The sequence below is a fragment of the Catharus ustulatus genome, chromosome 1, assembly GCF_009819885.2.
Source record: "Catharus ustulatus isolate bCatUst1 chromosome 1, bCatUst1.pri.v2, whole genome shotgun sequence".
In the NCBI taxonomy this organism is placed as follows: Eukaryota; Metazoa; Chordata; class Aves; order Passeriformes; family Turdidae; genus Catharus; species Catharus ustulatus.
In genome coordinates this window covers 45,569,699-45,591,847 of record NC_046221.1, presented here as the reverse complement: position 1 = coordinate 45,591,847, position 22,149 = coordinate 45,569,699, and the positions used below count along the sequence as shown (strand labels likewise).

Sequence of the window (22,149 nt, the reverse complement as noted above, 5' to 3'; positions counted from 1 at the left end):
CTGATGAAGTGAGGAGGGAAAGCAGAAAATGGTCTGGCAGAACTGGTGGCCAGTGGTGGGGAGAAGGAGGACAAGACTTCAAAGGATTTCACTTGCTGAATGATATAAAAACCAATTTGAGAAGCAAAACTGAGAATTGGTCCCACTGTAACAGTTCTGGGTTACTCAAAGAGAGAGCATTGATTTGGCCCAAGTCATTCCATGTTCCATATTAGTCTCTCCTTGCAGCAACCTATTTTTAATCCATCATTTCAGCTTCGTTCACCCTTACTATTCCCCTAACACTATTAGAGCCTGCAATCTAGCACTTAACAGGGTAGGACAGAATTGCCATTTTACTCTAAAAGGCTGCGCTTTCCTTCCAAAGGGGGAAAGGAGAGTCCCAGAGAGGAAAAGAGGGCATGAGGAAACTTGATTCAGTGGCACCAGCAGTCTAAACACTCAAGATAAATAAGTGGGGAAGTAGAAATGTGGTCAAAGCCACAGCATTCAATTGGTGGCAGTCCCTAGTTACCACATTGCGAGATTTTTTATAAATTCAAAGGCATTTTCAGTTCCTTTGAAGGGAGCACTCCACATGCCCTCTTTTGAAGCTGTTTGATCTTCAGGAAATAATTCTAGGCTTATTGGGCTGAAGCAAAGCAGCTGCAAGTCCAATGTGTAGTGTGGTTAAAACATTTATGCAGGAAAAACGGGCCATTCTTGTACTTGTTTGTATAGAAGAGTTTTGGAGCTCAGACTGGAAGTGGGACAATAAAGGGCTCATCCAGCTAATGCACAAGCAGTACTGGAGTCACAGAAAGGGTTCAAGACTGGCACAGGAGGTTATAGACTGCTTCTGGCAACTGAACTGGTCCTGTCTGGTTTGCATTCTAGCCTAGCAGCCTGAAGGAAAGGAGTGAAAGTCATTCTGAAGTAGGAGGAGGGACGGCCACTGAGCAGAAATGCTTATGCTCAGCCGAGTGACAACACATAGGATGCGTAGGATGCGGGATGCTGTACCTACCACATGCTGCCTGCCCCAAGGGCAGCCTTACTCAGTATTGTTCCAGACCATGTGCATTTAGCAGCAGTTTGTAAATGAGAGTGAAGCAAACAAGCCTCCTGACAGGTGTTTTGCTTAGAAATACCTTTATTTTATAAAGCCACAGTTTGTTCTGTAAAGTTTTACCACACTTATAAAAAAGGGGCTGACAATTGTGAGGGACAAAAGAAAAGCTGAAAACATTTCTTGTAATTCAGGGTTACACAAAGGTTATATTTATAATATATATATATTTATTTATAATTTGGAGACAGTAGAGATGAAGCTGCAGTACGGGGGCAGCTGCGGGGTCATATTTCAGAGACTTGCTCGTGTCCCACGAACAGCGTTTCCTGACAGAAGGGGTTCACCAGGACCATCCCGCTGTCGCGGTAGTCGCCGTTGGCCGGGGAGCGCGGCTCGGACAGGTGGTCCTAGGGGAAAAACAGAGCAGCAGATTGAGCACTGCACACCCTTCGCCCTCCACACAGGGCACTCCTCCCAATGCCCCAAAGGTGCCTGAATGTTGTGGGCTGTGACTCCAGAGAGCCAGGTTTGGTTTCTCCCTTTGTCACACAGGAGGAACTGTGAGTGAAAATTTGCTCTGAGGGTCTGCTGATTCTTTCTCAGCCTCGGGACCCACAAGTCAGCTGCACCGAACTTCCAATCCCTTTGGAGCTTTCACATTTCTTTTCAATTTATTGACTCATTGCAAGTGTTTCCTGTCTCTGAGCTGGGCTTGACTCCTCAAAGATGCATTTTTGACTTCTTTAAGGCTTTAGAAAGCCACATATATGAGTCCAAGCCACCCGAGCATACCCCAGTTCAGTCATGCTCTGATCAGGTTTAAATGACTCAGCTTTTGAAGACCATCCTGTATGTGAATAGGCCTGACGTTTGATTGTGGGCAAGCTAGACCAGGTCCTGCCTTAGTTTGAGCAACATAATTGCCAGCAAAGTGGGTTAATGAAGTGACTGTGACTGTTTGTCTAATCACATCTTAGAGGTTCCTTTCTAAACTTTTTTAATTTAGTCACATGAGGTAGTCAGCTAGCTGATCTGAAAATCACTTTAGCATAAACTCAGACTCTCCACTGTTTCTAGGTTTTAAATACCTCTGAACTAAATGGAATTATTCTCTGTTTCTGAGGTCAGGGAATAGATTTCTATCTGTAGGATCACCTGCCCATGTGTGAATAATCCCACCGAACCAGTCAGTTCCCTTAAGTAAAGGCTGATGAGTGTACACCACCATCACACACGCCCACATACTGATGTTCTGATTACTTTTGTAGTGGGAAAACTCATTCCCTGAATTGGTATTTGAGAAGTTATTGGCAGCTCCTGAGACATAAATGTACAAAATTTCTTTGCATTACTAATTCCCACCAACCTCCTCTATTTTTTATGCCGTGTGGCACACACACAGTAGACTGACTGTCAGTAATGAGCCATCCTAAAGGGCTCTCCTTAAGCCATCATAGCATGGCTGGACATTGGCTGTAGGCTCACAAGGAAGAGAAACCCAGGAGCAAATTCACCTAGAGGTGGTTAATGCCTGTCACCACGCTGCAATATGGAACACATCTGCACTGGCTGGGCATACAATGGCAATCCAGTTTTGCTGACAAGTTTATCCCATCTAATACATCTGTAGGAATGAGTCCTTCCCTAAAAGCTGTTCCCCTGAACATGTGTAGAGATTTCAAGGCTTTATTAATACAACTTCCTCTCCCCTCCTCCCAGCATTGCTTCAGTTACACTTTTCAGACACCAGTTCTGTAAGTGAGGTACCTCTGAAGTCTCCAGTGACTGGATCTCTCTTGGTAACTCTACAGCATGCCTGTTGAAGTAGTCCATGGTAATAGCATTATTCCAATAGCTCAGGTTGTTCTCTGGGTTAGATGTCTTCTTCTTCCTTCTCATGCAGCAGACTGTCAGTAGAACTGCTGTTAATAGAAACACGTCAAAAATCTGGTTATTTCCTTTCAATAAAGACTTTTCAGTACCATGGATTTATGGATTTATTTACTTTATGTTACTTAAGGAGAGGGCTGGTGACCTGTGTTCATACACTTCAGTCTCAGTCAGTCCTAGCTAGCTCTCTGCTAACAAACCCCACACAATTATGTCAGAATCTGGGCCAAGCAGATGAGGCTTTGGGCTTTGGCAGAAAATTTTCTACTTTCTTTTTGATGTGAGAGTATAATCTTCAAGATGTGGCTGCCTGATTAATGGAAAGCTTTGTTGTTGTAACTGATGGCATTTTAATACCTAAGTGGGGATTTATAGACCCTCTAGGAGAGAGGGCATTCCTCAGGGACTAAGATGCTTCTGTGGGGATCTTTTCTGCATCTGGTATGTTCAGAGGCTGCAGTGATGAGCACATTAGCAAGTGAGAGATACCTGTCCTAGCTCAAACAGCAAATTCATAAATGCTTGCAGTTGCATGTCTTCAATACCCAAAGCTTCTGTCCTGAAGTGCCAGTGATTCCTGCCTCTGTTGCCTGCCATTTGTAACTTGGATTTTGGTTTATGACCATTTCCAACACTTCAGCAACCAGCTGGAGAACAGATGGGTGCCTGAGTAGGATGACACAGGGGTAGGGTGGCGTGGAGATACCCTGTGGCACCTTTCTCACATACCTTATGCTTCCAGGATAGTGTTAACACCAGAGCTGGGGTTTCCCTGCCTATCTCCATTAGCTGTGAGATGTGGGATTTACTGATAAGGGTAACCTGTTCCTTCACACTTGCCTGGGCATTGGGTAATGTCTGAGAGTGGTTTTTTTCCCTCACCTCCAAAGGACACCTAAGCTTTTACAATCTGAAATATCTGAACTTAAAGTAGAGCAGTTAGGCAAGACAAAGTGACCAGCAAGTGAAACTCCTGATGTTCAGGAGTCTGTCTGGTCTCAGGGCTACAGGCATCCCTGGGCCCCGGAAATGCGCAGGTAATTCTCTCCCAGAAGACATCTGAACACAAAACTGGCTGAGTGTTATTTTCTGGAATTGCTTTCAGTTTATTCGTCTCTTGTGATTCAAATGGGTAATCCTGGCAACTTTATGAGAGACAGGCAACACAGCAACAGAATTACTGCTTCCACCAGCCCTCACTCAGGCAGAAGCTGTGGTGTGTGCAAGGGTTTGCTCAGAGCTGTAATGTGTGAGCTTCCCTTACCTCTGGAATTCACTGACCAATTGTGTTTGTAAGCTACCTGATTCATACAGACAGGTAGCTGCACATGTGCTTGCTTTGATTTTTACCCATGAAATAAGAAATGCCTTGCTGTAAATTCCCTCTATCATTTCTAAATCCCTCATGGTAGAAGAGAAGAGAGAAAATACTAATGAATCAGAATAATATATTTCCTCAGCTACAGGTAAAATTAGGCATTAGAATGATAATTCAGAGGAAAGGAAAGACTGCAGAGAGATCACTGCTCCTAAGCATGTTTTGACAAACAGTGCAGCTACCTATGTGCCATGGGTCTAATTTCTTATCCCATCTACCACATAAAAATAGCAACACAAAAGTGAAAGATTAGAGCTCTATTTTAAAAAAAGAGAATAAACTACTAAGAATTAATAAAAAAACCAACGACAATGTATTTCAGTTCAGGCAGCTCTGTGACTAACAACTTCATCTGCTGACAGTCCTATAGTCTGAATCCTGCTGCTGCACCTCATGGTCCCCCAGAACTAGGGAAGTGCCTGTCATCCTAAAGGGCTCCACCTTTTATCCCTACTTTGGCTGCTGCCCTCTCTGTGTCTCAGCCCAGCCTGCAGGCTCAGGAGGGTTAGGAAGTGATGCAGGACTTGCATTTAGTCCTCAAGTTCTTGGAGCTTTTCAGTCTGTCCCCAAGGGCACAGAGCATTTCTGAAGGCGCCTGAGGACATGAGAGCCCCAGTAAAGTCAACTCTGTACAAGTATTTTTTTGAAAACCTGAGGTTATACAGCTTATAAAATGTTGTGGCAGCTGACAGAGAAGTTTCGGATTTGGGGTTTAGGGGCTGGAAAGCCAGTGACACTGAGTTGAGAGAGATCTCAGCTTCTTCCAGCAGGAAGTAGCCTTGCCATGTGTAGATACATACAGCAGTAATTCTCCCTCTCTTAATTACATTCTTCGCCTCCAACCATAGTGCATACACAAGAAAATGGATGGAAGAGCATGAAAAATGGGTTCCTGAGCTTCCATAAATATGTATTTTAGCAGAAGGATTTTTATCTAAACTGCCCCAATTCAAAGCAGAGGAGATCTCATTTAAGAGGGTTGAATGAGGACAGCAGGGCTGGAATGAGGCTATTCTCTCTTCATCTTATATGAACTGCCCCTTGCATGGAATCATAGAATCATTTAGGTTGGAAAACACCTTTAGGAATGTTGAGTCCAACCATTAAAACTGCCAGATCCACCACTAAACTATGGCACTAAGTACCACATCTACCATGAAACATGCCACATTTTGGGCATATTTTAATGAAATTAATGTAGCACACATAGCACCTCCCACTTCCAGAACAACACTAGGACCAGGGTACAGCTTTGCCAATATTCCTAGATATCCTTTTGTTCCCATAATTAGAATTACATGTATTACAGAAAAACTCTCTGGACAGACAACTCTGATGGCCAGGAAGGCCATATTAAGTGGATAAAATACACAGAGGGCAGAGATGGTTTGGAAGGCACAAATGGCAGGAATGACAACAACAGAGCTGAAGAGAGAACCTGTAGCTGCAGCATCTATCCTGGTATATTATGTGGTTAACTCTTCCCTGGTTTTCAAGCAATCCTCTGGTTGCTTTCTGGGAGCCAGAAAAGCTCAACTAACTTTCCTTTGCCTGCTCCATGTTCAAGTCAATAGTGAGTGCAAGGAGAAGGACATGTCGGTGTTGTCCCTGTGTCAGCCTGAAGTCCCTTATACATGTGACACTGTGTTAGGAAATACCAGGGGTCTCTGGAGGTTCAGAGATTTTGGAAGCATTTCTAACCCATGTATTTTCGTATGTTCATGGGCTGAGCTGCTGATGAGCTCCAGCTCTGACACTGGACATTCTCTGGCCATAGGGCAAGTTACATCTGCACTATCTGTCTCCCCACCTATGAAACAGGACATAAAACATCCCACAAATGGGAGAAACAAGATTCTTACAGATTTACAAGTTTCTAGGCTGGTGGGAACATGTCTACTGTCACCCACATAGCCCCTGCACACCAGGAGACTTTATTCTGCTACCTTTAACATAATCTGTATTTAAGATACAGCACATCTCATAGGAAAACACTCAGCTTTGTTTAAAGATACAAAGTGACCATATATCTATCCCATTCCCCACAAATTTTGTTTCAATGTTTAATTTCCATTGTAGGGACATGATTACATTACTCTTATGTAAATACCTTCACCTTCAACCATCACTTTCTCCATGTTCTTTTGCCTTTTTTATTAAAAACTTCCACTTCATTGTCAGAAATCTCTCCTATATATGTAGGCTTCTGCCTCTTTTTGTGCTATATCATGGTACAAGTGGAATTATGTAGCATTTCTCCACTCCTAAATCACTCCATGATGCTTTTCTAATCTTCTGGTGTTTTGTTTTTTTTTAAATATAACCCACTGTGATTATATACCACATTCAATACCAGCTTCATTAATGCATTGTAATGAGATCTTAACAGTTCCCTACAGTTTTCTGACAGTCTTTCCCTTCAACTCACTAAAATATTTTACCAATCTTATACAGCCACACACTCCCTTCCCCCACTTTCCAGCTGCCACACAAAACACGGCGTTAACAGACCTGAAATTGTAAGCACTTAAAAGTCATGCAATATTCAGGGTGAAGAATCTTCATTTACTTCTCCCTACGGCTGCAGATCACAACATAAACTAAGTTTAAAGAACCTTTCTCTCAATGACCAAAAGTGCTTTTTCCATATTTCTTTCAATTTCCCTGGTTTCCTATATGTAGCAGCACATACTTAGCTGTGATAAAGGATGGATGTGGTTATTGACTACAGCTGCTAACACCTGGAGACAGGAGTCACTCCAGCTCAGCCTGAGTTCACATCTGGGGATTAGGCCCAGGGCTTGGGATTTCTGTCGCTTTAGACCAGGAAGCAAGTATAGGTTTTGTGATGGAGAAGGTGAATGAGGTAGTTTTGGAAAGAGCTCCAGTGTGTGAAATATGAGCTAAATGAGCTTAGGCCCAAGGCAATTCTTCACATATTCTTTGAGTTCTGCTGATGCCTGTGTTCAGAGGCTCAGCCTTCCTCTTGTGTTCTTCCATGTCAGCAAAACTGACTGGATGAATTGACTTCTGTGCATCTGATTTGCAAGTTCCCGTTCTTCCACATTTCATTGTGTCATTCTGCAGTTACAGTGATGCAAGGACCAGGAACCCAAGGACTGGAATGGTGGGTTTTAAAATGAGCTCATATTGTGTCTTGTTCTGCATTGCACCTACACATGTACAACAGCACGTGCACAAACGTTTTCAAGGCTGCCTGAAGGACACTGCAAAACCAAGTCAAACTGTGACATGAAGAAAATAATGACATCACTGTTGTATATGATTTTGCTATTTTGGGAAGGGAATAATACAGAATCCTTCATTTTTGCAGCCCTCCAATGGCATTAGCCTCATATTACCCTCATTATTTATACCATGAAACTAAGCTGCCAAAAGGTGAAATGATTTCCCCAGGTTCATGCAGCAGACATGCCTTGTGCATTCCTACTCAAAGCATTACTCTTCCAGCTAGCAGTTTCAGGGATTTCAGCAGAGCTCAGAAATCTGTGCATCTGTAAAAAAGTATGTATTGTAAGGGTGGGAGGCTAAATCCCAGTTCTTATTTAAGCAGGCAAGTTCCTGAGGCACAGATCCTCTGGCTCATGCTGCAGTTCCCGAGCTGTGCCATCAGCATGGCCAGTGAGACCTGCCAGTCCTCAGTGGGGCTCAGATGTCAGAATACAGGGATGCTGAACAAACACTCTGCTGCTTCCTGTTCTTTGGTGCAAACCCCCACAGCAGGGATGGGCCAGCAAAGAAACCCCAGCAGGGTCTGTCCCCTTGTGAGGAGAAGTTAAGCATCCCAAGCACATCTTTCAGTGGGGATCAGGAGCCAAAGGCTCCTATGGTTGCTGTCTAGCAAGTCACTTCCTCTGCTATAGAAGCTCAAATGCCCACAGGTTTCAATTTAACAGGCGTCTGTTACTAGAAGGTGCAACAGCAAGTAGCATGTAGGGATCAGAGAGCAACAGAGACATCTTTGCAGAATCATTATGTGTTTTCCCTTCCAAGGATTTTAGGGTAGCACAAGCTGTGACCAGAAGCCCTCCAAAGAAAGCTCTTCCAGCCTTCTTGTAACTCCTTGCACAGAGGAGAGATTATATGGAAAGACACAAGGGCTCCTGGCAGAGGAGAGATGCTCTGGTCACTGCATAGCTCTGCAAATGCTCTGGAAAAACAGCCCAGAGGTCAGCCAGTTGGCATGGGCTCAGGGGCACCCCTCATTAGCAGGACAAGGGATCTGAGTTAATTGGATTCCTGCAGCTCTGCAGCCTTGTGCACAGGCTCTGGGTTGCCTCTCCTCACCTCTTTCCATGTCTTTCAAGGGTGCATGGCTAACTTCCCCACTTCCCTCTGCCTGGTTCTGAAGGTGCCAGCCTGAACACAGAGCTACCAGCCCACAGCTGTCACCTTCCGTGACAGGGGTCCTCAGTGACTTCCTCCGTGGCTTGATCCCTCCTAACGCAGCTCAGATATTTAGAAGCATGGGATTGTGCCTCTACAGCCTTTCAGCATCCCAAGGCAAGAGCATGACAGTATTTTTTTTCTCAATCCGTACCCACAACAACTGTGAGAGCCTCTCTCGGAAAACTCCTTCCCTGTTTGAAGACGAAATGAGCCCCAAATACGTGTTCTTCATTCTTCAGCCTGTCCTAGGCCGGAGGAGAGGAGTACATGCCAGTGCGGGCCGCCTGTGCCCGGGAGGTGGCGACAGTGCCCTTCGGAGAGCCCGCACCGCGCACCCAACGCAGCACAGAGCATCCCTCATCCCACATCCCGCATCCCTCATCCCTCATCCCTCATCCCTCCGGGGTGCAGCACGCCTTGGACAGTGAAATGCCGCGATTAAATCCATTTCCTAGGCACTAAAGCCAGACCACCCCCAAAATATACCATTTAAATGCCTGCCTGCCATTCATTTCAACTCTGAAATACATCAGAGGATCACTGGATTTTAAAAGGAGAGTTCCAGTGAAGGCCATCCACAGGAATCTGGTCTTGATAGGAGGACTGAAATACTTGAATTGTTTAAAAACTCAGTTGTATTAGAGCTGAGACAGATAACTTTCAAAATTGCATTTGACTTTTTTAAAAAAAATGTAGCTTATGAATACAAGAACCAGAATAGGCAGAGTCACATGAACACATACCGTTATGGTACAAATGAAAAGGAGAAAAGTGCTAACACCTCTGTCTAATGAATAATGGGTTAGCACTCCTGCTGTCAGATTTTTCATATTATTATTATTACTATTGTTATTGTTACTGTTATTTATCTCATATATAGCACTCTGTACACACAGACCAATTTACCCACTGGCTATGCTTCCCATGCTTGTGTTGTATGGTTTTACACTACTTATTTGTATTTAGATGCTTTCTATCCAGCTCAGCTTTCTTTCTGGATATTGGCCAAAATGTAATTCTTGGAAGAATTTACTTGATCCTCTAATTCTATTGATGGAAAGACAAAGCATAGTTCATCAAATCATCAAATACTGCTACTTCTGACCATGTGCTTGCAAAGTCCCAGTTTCTTCTCTCCATTTTACACAGAAACGCATATACAAATTCTGCTTTGATTTCTCTTTGATTGTCCATCTTTTAGCCTTAAGCTTTGTTCTCACTTGTGGTTTTAACCACGTTGGCAATAGCAGAATTGATGGTCCCAGAGGTGTGAATCTAACACATATGCTGACCAATAACCCAATAATTTGCAGCTGCTGTAAGGATTAATATGGTCCCCTCTCCAGGTTTGCATTCCTGCAGCATCATCCATTCTGGGTTTCATGCTCATCTGACTTTGTGGGGAGCTGATTCAGCTCACTGGGTGGACTGAAAGTACCAAAGAGTAAAGTGAATGCTTTTTGGCCACTTTAACAATTTGAAAGTGTCTCAGGGAAGTGACAAGTCAGATCCAGGCAGAAGGAGAGGGGCAGGATCAGGTGTCTGCACCTCAGAAAGAGCAGGAAACAGCAGCACTGTCTGTTCTGGCTGGAGTAAGCTGTGTATGAGCCTGGATCAGGCAGCTCATCTAGCCTTGTCCTCAGCACAGCTCACAGATGTAAATAACAGCGTTAATACTCAGTATTGTTGGCTGCTACCTCTTTATGTTTCCTCAGGCAGCAAAGGCTGGGAAATGTTTGGTTTTGTTTCACTCCAGACAGATCAGCATAATCACACCCCATGAAGTGAGACCCCAGAGAATATGTTGTCCCACCAAGCTGATACAACCCAGCTAAGCACGGGACATCCTGGCAAGCATTCACAAGCTTGCTTATGATTTCTAGTGTGTTTTTTGTAACTGAGTCAAACAACAAGACCCTGAGCCAGCTCTGGAAACCCAGCCTGCCCTGGTCCTGCAGGTGGCTGACTCCAGGTGGCTGAAGGCCAAGGTTTCCAAATCTTTCTCTCCCCTTGGCAGCTGTAAATTGAAATTAAAATGGAGGAAACCAGCATTTTGGTTATCAGATTTTTAAATCTGAAAGTTCATGCACTGCCTGCAATGAAGTATTACCTTGAGCTGGAAAACTGGTATTTCCTGAATTATTAGTCATTACTAATTATTAGATTAATTAGATGTTATTAATCCTTTGGGTTAGTAGTTGGCTTTTAAAATCCAATTTCAGGGTGGCAAATATTAGTTCCTAGATGAAAGAATCACTGTCTTTGATCAAGTTTTTGGCCACTGTCTTAAACACCTTGGCATAAAGTTGCTTCACATTCTAGAGTTGTTCAGGCTAGTGTTACACCCTCAAATGGGGAGTCACCCCTTACATTTTTAATAGCAATAGAGCAAGTATGCTTTGACTGTAACTTTCAGTCCTGCAAACACTTTGGTCAGTGAATGTAATGCCTGTGCATCTCATCCATCCCAAGGTGGCCTGCGTCTGTTAAGTCTCCAGCTAGTCCTTGAATCATGGGCTGAAATCTGAATCTTAAGGAAAGAGAAAGTAAAATAAAGTTTTAATTAACTTACAACATGAAGATATAGGGACGCTGATAGCCAGAATGATCCAGGCAATGTCCATCTTGCTGAGACAGATGGTTGCTCTGTGCTGGGGTTTGTCCCCCTCAGTCACATGGGAGATGTTTCCTTGCACACCTGGTTTCCAGGTCCCGGCAGGAACCAGTCTATTCAGGAAGTTCCCAGTGGCGGTGGAGCCAGCTGTGGAGGTGGAGCTGGACAACCTCGTGGCAGGCACTGAGGAGAGAGCACTGCCCGGTGATGTGACATTGGTCACCGCGCTGTGCTGCGTTGGAGTGAGCCCCTCAGGGTCTCTCGCTGCCGGGGACGAGATGCTGACATCAAAACTGGTCTGAACTGAGTGACCAGCTGCTGCTGTAGCAGATCCAGAGCCAGCAAACAGAGGGACATTTGTACTGAGATTCAAGGTTACCCAAGAGTTGTTTTTGCTCAGCATATCCCACACGCCATAGCGGGTGGGCTTAAAAGGCACCGACACTGCTTCAGGATCAGTTGATGGTCCAGCAGTTGTGGTGGCAAAATCTGCCTCCTGCACTACTGCCTCGGTCCCATCCCCTCGCTCTGCTTCCCTACGGCTTCCCGAGGTGCGGTGGGGAGAAGGGTCTGAGTGTGTAGTTCTTGCCAGCCCCATTCCATTTGGATCACTGGATGCTGTGGTCTGGGACTGAAATGGGTGGTCTGTGAAAGGGCTCCTCAGGGTAGGGAAGGGAGAGTGCAGGGTCGTCTTTAGGTAAGGCTCTGTTGACTCTGAGAAGTTGTCTTTGAAAACCTGGAATATTTTCCCCTTGGGGCGAGACTGTCCTGAGTACAAAGCACTCTGGTTGTACAAATGGTAAGTTTCCTTTTCGCCGATGCGAGGGCCACTCTCTTGCTCTTGCCCAGTGGAAGGGGCTTCCTCCACCAGGCTGATGGGGTGGGACATGGCTTGAGCAGACATGGGAAGGGGCTCTGCCGTGTGGTGGTCTTTGTGGTGAGGTGTTGTTCCCATGGCTGTGATAGTTGTAGTGTTCATTGGGAAGCCCTGAGAGGAGGAGACAGTGGGAGACAGTACCTGAGCAGAAAACACCAGCTCTTCTGTTAGTGCCAAGATCAGTAGAACACCTGAGGAAAAAAAAGCACAGAAAGAGGGTGAGACACTGGGGGGGAACCAGTGGATGGGGACAGCATGGCTTGTGTGTCTGGCAGGAAGGAATACCTTCTATGTTATGCAGAGGGACAGAGAGTTAGTATCCAACTTCGTTTGCTTCTCTGTGAAAGGAAGAGAAAGACAAATCTGCAGGAGCTGTGGTGACCCCATGGCCATGAGAGTGATGAACAAGATTACAGGGAATTCCTGTGGCAAAGAGTGAGAGAGAGGAGCTTGCAGTATCCACTCATCTGAAGCTTTAAAATGCCATGGGCAAGTGATTTCCCTGGAGAAGCTAAAACGCATCCTACATTTCAGGGGCAGAAACAACAGACGTCCTCATTTTCATCGTGGCCAGGAGGTGTCCAGATGAATGTCCATATCATTATGGGAAACCTTAGTCTGCTCCCTCCTTTGGCCGCAAAATCCTAAATTTGGCTGCCTCCAGTCTTGGCTGCCATTAAGCAATCTGTTTTTTGAAAGAGCAGCTGCTTAGGCCTTGCTGAAAATTAGGTCAAGAAGGGATGTCTGATGAGAGGGCTACCTGGTTTATACATGCTGTGCTTTACTGACCGACTTTGGAAAATCTGGTCACGGCAAATGTCAAAAATTAACAAGAAAACACAGCTATCCCAGCCATTTTAAACAACATTGTGATTATTGTGATCTAACACAACTGCCCTTCACACCCATAACCAAAGTTTGGTTGTAACCTGTCCTGTGCTCACATGTGCTGTGAGTTGGATTGTGTGAATTTTGCCTCTCACCTCCCTCAGCATTGCACATAATTTCAGTGAGGTGCCAGATTCACACCGCTGGAAACATCAATTCTTTCATTTATTCCTAGTTCAGATAATGGAGGTGGGCAGCTGCACTAGCATAAGCCTCCCCAGGATGCAGGGCTAATATGCCGTGAGTTAGCGTGACCTGCAGGGACCACATCAATCACATGTCGCCATTTCCATATGTTGAAGCTGTCGAGTGCAATGTGGATCTCTGCCCACTAGGAAGCACATGGAATAAATCCGTTTTGCACAGTCCGCTGAGCATCATCAGATGGCACCATTAGCACTGTGCAAGTGTGAATTTCAACCAGCAGCATCAAGGTGAAAAATGTTGTCACAGTCTTAACAAGTCAGGTAGATGTGTTCGTCAAAACTGCAGGACTCCAAATTGGGTGATGATCAACTTCCAGCCAGGACTGTGGCATGCCTTCCTGCCTCTTGCTCTACCCTTCCTACCTGACCAGCTTTCTTCATGCCATTTAGTTCTACACGGTTTGGGAATGTCTGTTGTGGACCAAAGGAAGACAGGGACTTGGGAAAGTGAAAGAAGATCTCTGATTATGTGTCTGCTGGCCCTGATTCTGTTTCATGTTGGGCAAATGCAAATGTGGTGAAATGTGTTTATTCTGAACCCTGGGTATCGTTCACACCTATTCATGATCACTGCAATACATGTAGCAAAAACTCACCAGAGGAGCAGTATCTATTCCTCTTGCCCAGCTAAATGTTCTACTTTGATCACTACCCATCATTTCTGAGCCAGAGAAGCACAGAGCTCTGCAACCAAAAAAATTCATCTCATCTTGCCCCCAGCAGCCTCCTGTTACTTTGAAGTGTATCCAGAAAATGAAAACACTGACTAAATAATATGGAGAGAACCAGTTACAAGTAATGCACTTTCCACTGCCTGATGCTAAAATTACCTCTCCCCTTTTTTTTTTTTTTTTTTTTTTAATTTTCTGGAATAAATATCTCTGCCAAATAAACCATTGTCTGGGATACTGCTTCCCAGTTCCTAGCCAGCCACAGACAATATGCTCTTAGCAGAACACCAAATTAAAACCCATGAATTCTGTACACTGAGATGCAACCAGGAGAGCAGATCGGGCTGTACTCATGGAGCATCACTCTTGGAAATAAAAGGCAGGAGTTATCCTCACATTTTTGGCAGTGCATGTTCTGAGGTCAAGGTCAAAGCAGACATTCTAGTGTCCATATGGCTAATATTTCATGCCAAGACAAGTTGCTGCCACAGAATAAATTCAAAGAGGAAAGGATGACGATTTATTTTGGATTTGGTGTATGGAGATAATGTTGCAGGAAACTTTGGGCCTGCTGTTCTGAGCACACAAGATAAAGTGCGTTGGCAGATATTATGGGATACTAGATCACAAAAATTGTAATACCTGTTAGAATTTTTGGATGATCTTTGTGTACCTGCCTTCTCTTACACCTCACACACCAAAAAACCCCATCACTATTGGATTAATATTTTTCTCCAGGATGTTCCTGAAGGAATAAAGAAGTTGTCAGCTTTTCTGCATATTGTGCCCTGGGGTTAGAAACCCTGATCTTTTACTGAAAATCCACCTAATATCCATCTCCACTTCTTGAAATACTGATAAATCTGAGGCCTGCTCTGATAAAGATTTATAGTCTCTCTGGGGCAGCCTGTTGTGGTAGCAGGTCACTGCACATCAGGCATGGGAAACCAGATGCATTTAGCTCATACCTTTAGGTGGCTTGTAAAGAATGAATAAATATTTATAGGAAATACTACAACAGAAGTAATTTATCTGACAATAAACAATAACTCCCGTGATATTTGGCCATCTCAAGTTGTGGCAGCCAGGTTTTGCTCATCTGCCACTCTTGTTTTAACAGCCTCTGCAGAGCCACTGTGGCCCTATAAGCTACAGCTTTTTAGGATACTTTTTCTGCTGGTTGGATGAACCACAGTAATTCCTTCAGTAACCACAAGAGCTAATCTGTGCCCCTAACTACTGGAAAAATATTCAGCTTAGTAAATCACTGTAAAAATACCCAGTGCTGTATATTTAGAGAGAAACAGCTGATGATAAGGACTTCACAGTGGGTTTTGTTGGCCCTTTTAAGTAGAATTAATTTGCTGGAAAGCAAAAGTAAAGCTGGAACTGGTATTTTTAGATACTCTGCATCATCACCCAAGCATGCTCTGTCTGGTTTTGCAGTGACTTGATTGCCCAGAGCTCCCACTTTTTACTTTTCTATCAGTGAGGATATTCTATCACTGAGTCTTACAGAGCAGGGCTCTTACTGAATTTCCTGACACTGGACTGCCCTTACTGGTAACTTTGGCTTAAGCCTAGGAAAATGATATTCTAAATTTATGTACTAAGATGCAGGAAGCATTTCTTACAGAAATGGACTTATCCAGTACCTGTGATGTTCTTTCCTTCTCTCCCCTCTCTCTGTGCTTCACAAATGCACCCACACTAAGTGAAGGATCATGGTGGGTACAATGCCAGCTGTTCCCTGGTGCCTCAGCTTACCTTCAATTCCACTTCCACTGAAAGGAAGCCTTCTGGTTGCTATCAAGTTCTCCTGGCCAAATTTTGATATCCCAGATGAGATAGCAAATGCTCTTGTTTAGTTCAAAGTGCAGTCCTGTGGTCTTTGCCAAAATCCTTCGTTTTTGGCTGCCTAAGATTCTTAGAGCTGATTTTACTTAGAGCATGAGCCCTTTGGAGTAAGGACTGGCAGTCCTTACGATCTACTGGCATAATAATAATACAGACTGATGCAAGCACATTATAGCAAATAATAATATTTTCAAAGGTCAGATCACACCATTAAGTTTTTTCATAAGGGGCAGTTTCTAAGGTACAGGATCAGAACAGGTCAAACTGGTTTGTCTTTTAAATGCTATGCGTCAAATTCACGCTTTTGGAACATTATTTTATGGCTACATTAAATCCATTCAACCCTAATAAGAAGGCTGATTGACCTGACATCTCTGTGGTGTGAACTGTGGTCTTGCATAGTGCACAGTGCACCTGGAAGGGTATATTAAGTATATAAGGAATTAACTTAAGGTTGAAACACAGCAGAATGACTGAAGAATGCACACAGAGGGTGCTGATGTGCATTTAGCCATTAAAACTCCTTCCTCACAGCATGGTACAATGGTTCAAATCCCAACAGGATCTCCCTGCAGCGCGTTCTTCCCACTGAACACTCACATGAGAAGCCCAGAAATGGTGTGTATAGTTGTGTATGTGACAATGGTTTATGTCTTCAGTAAGTCTCAGAAAAGTTAGGAGTACTTTACTTTCCTAGACTATGAAACCCTTAGGGTTCTACCACTTGGAAACTTCCTTGTGATCCTTTTATTTGCACAGAGGTGGCAGAACTGTGTCCCTCCGTAACAGAAAAAAATAGCAATTCAGGCCTCAGCAGCTTACGTTCTGTGTTGTATCTCTGGACTTTGGGAGGCTCCACCAGGAGCCAGCGTCCACAGGACAGCATTAGAAGGTTTCACTCAGGAGTTAACACTGCCTGGTGCTGCACGGGACACTTCATGGGCACTTCGAGAACAGCCTTTTTGCATGACGGGGCAGAGCAGGCATGTGGCTGTCGAGTCAGCTCATGCCTCCCTGGGGCACCCCTTTTAAACAACACAAACTTACGTAACTCCTGTTCTAAAGCCCGTGGAAAGGTTCCCAATGACTTTAGCGAGTTTGGATCAAGTCCTAATTGCCAGAGATACAGTGGAAACTTTTGAGCTGCACATTTACATTTTCTACAGCAAATGAACATGCACAACCAGCTCAGTCTGGTGTTTGACCCCTTCTGACCTCTGCTACCTCGGACCTTGCAGTAAGACAAACAGAGCCAGCCTGAGCAGTACTTGGCAAACATTTTTGCTCTGGGAAGTCAGGAAGAGCTTTTTGTGCAGAGACCTACTGCTGGACTCATTATTTCAGTCTGCCGTGGGCAAGGAAAGCAACAGGAGCTGTCCTACAAAGGACCCATTATCTACAGATCCAGGGCTTGGGTGTACGTGGCCACAGTGCAGGATGCTGAAGCTTCTCTGTGCTCCTGTCCTGACTTACTAATAGCGAGAGAAGATTGTGCAAAACCTCTTCAAAGCAACAATGATGTTATTGTTGTAACAAAAGCTTTCTTCTCGACACTAATAACTTCTCATGTGTCTCTCAACAAACCTAAAATGTTACAGGGACCAAAATGAATTTTTAATACATGGAAACTGTGTACAAAGTGTGCATTATTACTTCCGTTAAGGTAATTTCTTTGTAGTCCGTCTGAGCAATACGATCCTCACTCACAATAAAGCAGCCTTTGTACAAACAAAGAGTTAAGCAAATTTAATCTCTATGATTGGTTGCAGAATGGAGGGAAGAAAAAGTAGGTTACTCTGCATAGAAAAATTCTCTTCTCTGAAAGTCTATCTGTCATGCCAGAAGTTCCAGATATTAACTTACAAGTTATTGTCTGTTTTCTATGGTGTTAGACGAGTGACCAACCTGAACTTCAGCACACAAGCATTTGGTAAAATGCAGGGAATGAGACACACAGAGTAACAGCTCTATTTACAGTAACATTAAACAACATCAGCAGAAGCTCTGGAAACCACATGTACAAACACAAACTAAGCAGCTCTTGCTGACACTCTCTGTGCAACAACAGCAACAGCAGTTATGGTTTTCATGTGGCAAGAAGTCATGGTCCTTTAAAGATACAAAAACATTGCAGACCACTATTATTGCTTTAAAATGCACTTATACCACAGATTTTAAGAGAGTGAGCCTGTGAATCAAAATTAATTTCTGGCCCTCCAGAGAGTTAAACAATGGGTGATACAAAAAGAACAGTGTCGTGCTGTCACAGAGCAAGCAGTTCCCAATTCATTCTCACACTGCACTAGAGACTCACAGATACTATAGGGATAGGTGCTTTAGAAATTATTTAGATCCCCTACTCAGCTAAATACATTCAGATATTGGAGCTGTTCAAGCTTGTGAAAAGGCTTACTGACAATCAGGGCAACAGTAATTACTGAGAAGACGGTAATAAAGAGCCTGACTCTAGCTGCTCATTCAAGGTAAGCACTTACCTGAAAATATCATTTGGACTTGTCAGCAGACATCCTCACCTGCTCACATCACAAGGATTTGGAAGCTTCATCCCTCAGTGGAAAAAGGGAAAATACATCTCTCTAATGAGGCAGTTGCACGCAGGAGTTGCTGTTATTGTTGGAACTGGTTTGAAGGAATGAGGACAGAGACAGCCCAGGCAGGCGTGTCTTGCAGGGCTGTGCAGCGAGAGGGCTCACTCCTTTATGGAGTACCTTTGCAACTGCAAGGCAGGATTACTTACTGAGCCAGTCCCCCTCTCTGCCAGCAGATCGAAGGGCTGCTTGGTATTCCAGCTTGGTTTCCCATCAAGTCCAGATACAGTTTGTCTGACACGAGTCTATTCAGATGCCAGAGGATTGCTGGCAGTTCTCGTTTTCCGGGAACAAAACAGCAACAAGCACCCCAGCTGCATGCCCTTGTGAGGCTGTTCAGTCCCTATTTCAAGGCAGAGTGCCCTCCCTCCAGAGCAGTTCTTAGCTTTTTGTGTGTGGATAGATTTTACAGATCTACCTCCTGCTTCTCCACCTCCACCAGACTTTCCACTTATCCAATTATCTCTAATGATATTAATATTCCTGTCAGAGGAAAATACAGGGAATGAAATAGTGATCACCGTCTCTCCTTCTCCTTCCCTGCATCAAAATGCACACTCTGTATTTTATTTCTTCACTCCTCAGTGGTGAATGGGCAAAAAGAAGTCCACAGATTTTGTGATTACTGAAGCCATAATCCTGCCTCCCTTCTTCCATTTCTCCTGTTTTTTTTGGTGTCTCCCTGTCTCTTTGGCACAGCTGGGTGTCTGGAAGAACATGCTGTCTGAAGAGCACAAAATATGTCCTGGGCAGCAAAATACCAATCCCTCAAAAGGCACAGGAAAATGTTAAGAGAGCAACAAGTTTGGGGCTTCTCGAGAGTTTTTGATTCGGAGTTCCTGTTGCATCCAAGGGTGCTGCAACAGCCCAAGCAGTTTGTTACATGGGCTCCTCACAAAATTAATTCCTAATATTATTCTAGAGAGAAAAGCCAGTTCTTTCTTCTCTCTTACCACACCAGGTGAGAACATCCTAATTTTTTTTTCAGGCCATGGAAATCACCGTATTGCCGCTAGACTTCTTTTTGGCACTGTGGCCAAATCTCTAAGAAATGATATTGTGACAACAGGTTTGAGATCTGGCAGCACTAGCAGTTATGGGGACTCTGACAGTGACACCAATGTTGATTTTTGGGGACAAAAGTCCCTATCAGGAGAGTAGGCAGGTGCATGTATCACAAGCATATTTCACCCACAGTTACAGAAAGTCTGTCTTCACAGGCACGATAATTTCATGAAGGATGTGGAAAAACAGAGTACGAATAATAATCTAAGGTCTGCTTTGCATTTCTGTGTTTTTGTGATGATGCTCCTTTTCTCCCAGACATTTGCAGTTCACTTTTTGCCCTTAACTGTTTCCAGTCTATTCTAAATAAATTCTATTTCTAAATAAAGATGTTTAGTGCATTATTTAAAAAAAAAAGGTCCTTAAAAATATCAGCTTGTTTAGCAGCTTCTAGAACTTGGGGCTGATTAAGAGCTTGCTGCTGAAACAATGATTTAGCATGAAGCTGCAGCTGGCGTAACAAGAGAACCATGCCACGTATTTTAACCTTTACTGGGGGATTTGCCACATCTGTAAGTAGTAATTCACCACAGATTTCTTCCCTGCGTGCTGTCATGGATGGAAACATATGGTTCAAAACTGCATTTGGAAATTCATTTGGAATTTCAGATATAAACTCTTCATAAGGACAGAGTCTCTGTGCATTCCCTTGTTCAACAACACATGGAACAAACAAAAAAAATAATTTTAAAAGCACATGAATGCTCCTTGGTCTGACAGCTCCCCCCTCACACAAAGCTTGTCCAGCTCCAGCTTTGCAAATGCACATCCCTTCCTTTCCAGCCTTGACTTGGCAGCAGTTTTTGTTGGCAGGATGCTGTTGCCAAGGGAGACAGAAAGGATGTGCAGCTGGCTTTTCTTTCACCTGCACTTAGTGCTGCTGATCTTACTTATGTTACTGCAGAACCTTTGGCTTCTAAGAGACCTACCATCAATGTCACTGGACCTTTTGAAGAGTTTTGACAATGACACAAATAGCTGTGGCCTCAGATGAAAAGCTTAAAATAGGACCTTGCCAGAGAGAGGATGTAGTTGGTGTCACTGATGCTAACTCAAGCCAGGGTGTCCATTGCCCAAGCACTGATAAGAAAGGGGAAAGCAGGATTCAAAGCCATCCTAAAAAGATTTCTGAAAGTTCCCCAAACAGCGAGTAACTTCACATATATAAAAGTTACATGCTTGACAGAAGGTAGCTGTGGCTCTGGCAGGCAGTTCACTCCATTCAGAGGCTGACTAGTACCTCAGAGAGGCACCTCTCCTGCATTAGCAAAAGAGGTCACATTGAGGATGATGAATTTGAACTTGACGACCATCATTCAGGTGATGAAAACTAGGTGAGAGGAATCCCACCTCACATCCCTCTACCTATTCAGATTGCATCATCATAAAGCAAACCATAAGGCCATAAATAAAAGTGATGTTTGAAAAGGTGAAATGCACTCCCTGTATTGTGATACTTTCCAGGAGATTAAATCCCACTGCTTTGGCATTCAGAACTAGCTTTTACAGAACACCAAGTGGACAACAAGCTTTACAGAGCAACACTACATTGGCACAAAGAGTGGACTAAAACAGGGCCTGAGAGCTTTTCCATGGTGATGCATTAGGAATCATTTTTCTTTCACATATTAGAGGGTAAGTGGGCAAACACTAATTTGGCTGAAACTGGTGCTGCTGCCTCTCAAAAAAACAGCACACTACAGATCAGGTGCTCCTGGCCCCTGCAAGGCAAGATGTCTGGTGCCTGCTGAACTGGAAAGTAGTGCGTAGCATAAGGAAGTAGCCACTTCTTCATGCATAAACCTTTTTCCAAAAACACACAGCTCTTGGGCCTGCTGCACTCCTTTCAAAATCCTTCCACTTGCTGTTGGAGGCAATCAGGTCCAAGGCATTTGATTCCAGCACCAGATGATATGTCTTTTCCAAACCTAATCTCTTCAGGACTAAGCCTCCAGCTCTAAGCAATTTACATTGACTTGCCTATCAATCAAGGATGCTTGTTCCAGACTCAGGATACTCTCTCATTACAGCACAGTCATTTCAACTTGTCTTTTCTAAGAAAACATTTAAAGGAACAGACCCTGTCTATCAATCCTCTATCCATCCTACTTTTATCTTTCCCACTAACTCCTGATCCATGGCTGATTTCAAATATTGTAACACACTGTATGACAACTGGTGAGGTAAAGCAGAGCCTCCCACTTGAGGATCCCTCTGCTTTGACCGTGCAGAACTTCCTTCTCCTCTACCTGCAAAAGCTGTTCTTAAATTCTCCAACTGCAGGTACAGAAACTCCGATATTGCAGCCAGGAGGGATGCTGTAGTTATGCCCAGGCTGACTAACTTTTATAAGCCCTGAAGGTGTTTCTGTCATTTCATCTGTTCACTGAAAGTAATTTGAATGATTTATTACTTATACTGCCTTCAAACACATTATTACTTCCAAGTGCCTGGTTATCCTTGTGCTTGATCTCCAATGAGAGCTGGTAATGAGAAGCTTGCACTGATTTGTTATATGAGCAGGTAAGACACAAATAGAAAGTAATTACTATATTTACCTGCAAGAAAGCTTTATTCTGATTTTTTTTGATCATTTCCAGTCGAAGGAAAAGGGACACTGCCTCAGAGTGAGT

At 43.9% G+C, this 22,149-nt stretch overlaps 1 protein-coding gene across 3 annotated transcripts in view; it reads right to left on the bottom strand.

Annotated features, from left to right (window-relative positions):
- Nucleotides 1-1,105: 1,105 nt before the first annotated feature.
- Nucleotides 1,106-22,149, bottom strand: part of TMEM108 (transmembrane protein 108) — a 243,682-nt gene continuing 222,638 nt past the window's right edge. For 2 of the 3 annotated variants that reach the window (XM_033051959.2, XM_033051950.1), the window contains exons 4-6: nucleotides 11,302-12,411; nucleotides 2,819-2,973; nucleotides 1,106-1,458 (exon numbers count right to left, since the gene is read on the bottom strand). In XM_033051959.2, the coding sequence (XP_032907850.1) occupies nucleotides 1,336-1,458; nucleotides 2,819-2,973; nucleotides 11,302-12,411 (1,388 nt within the window). In that variant the 3' untranslated portion in view covers nucleotides 1,106-1,335. Of the gene's footprint in view, nucleotides 1,459-2,818; nucleotides 2,974-11,301; nucleotides 12,412-18,337; nucleotides 18,875-22,149 lie in introns of those variants that run through there. The other variant, XM_033051969.2, reaches the window with a different exon arrangement.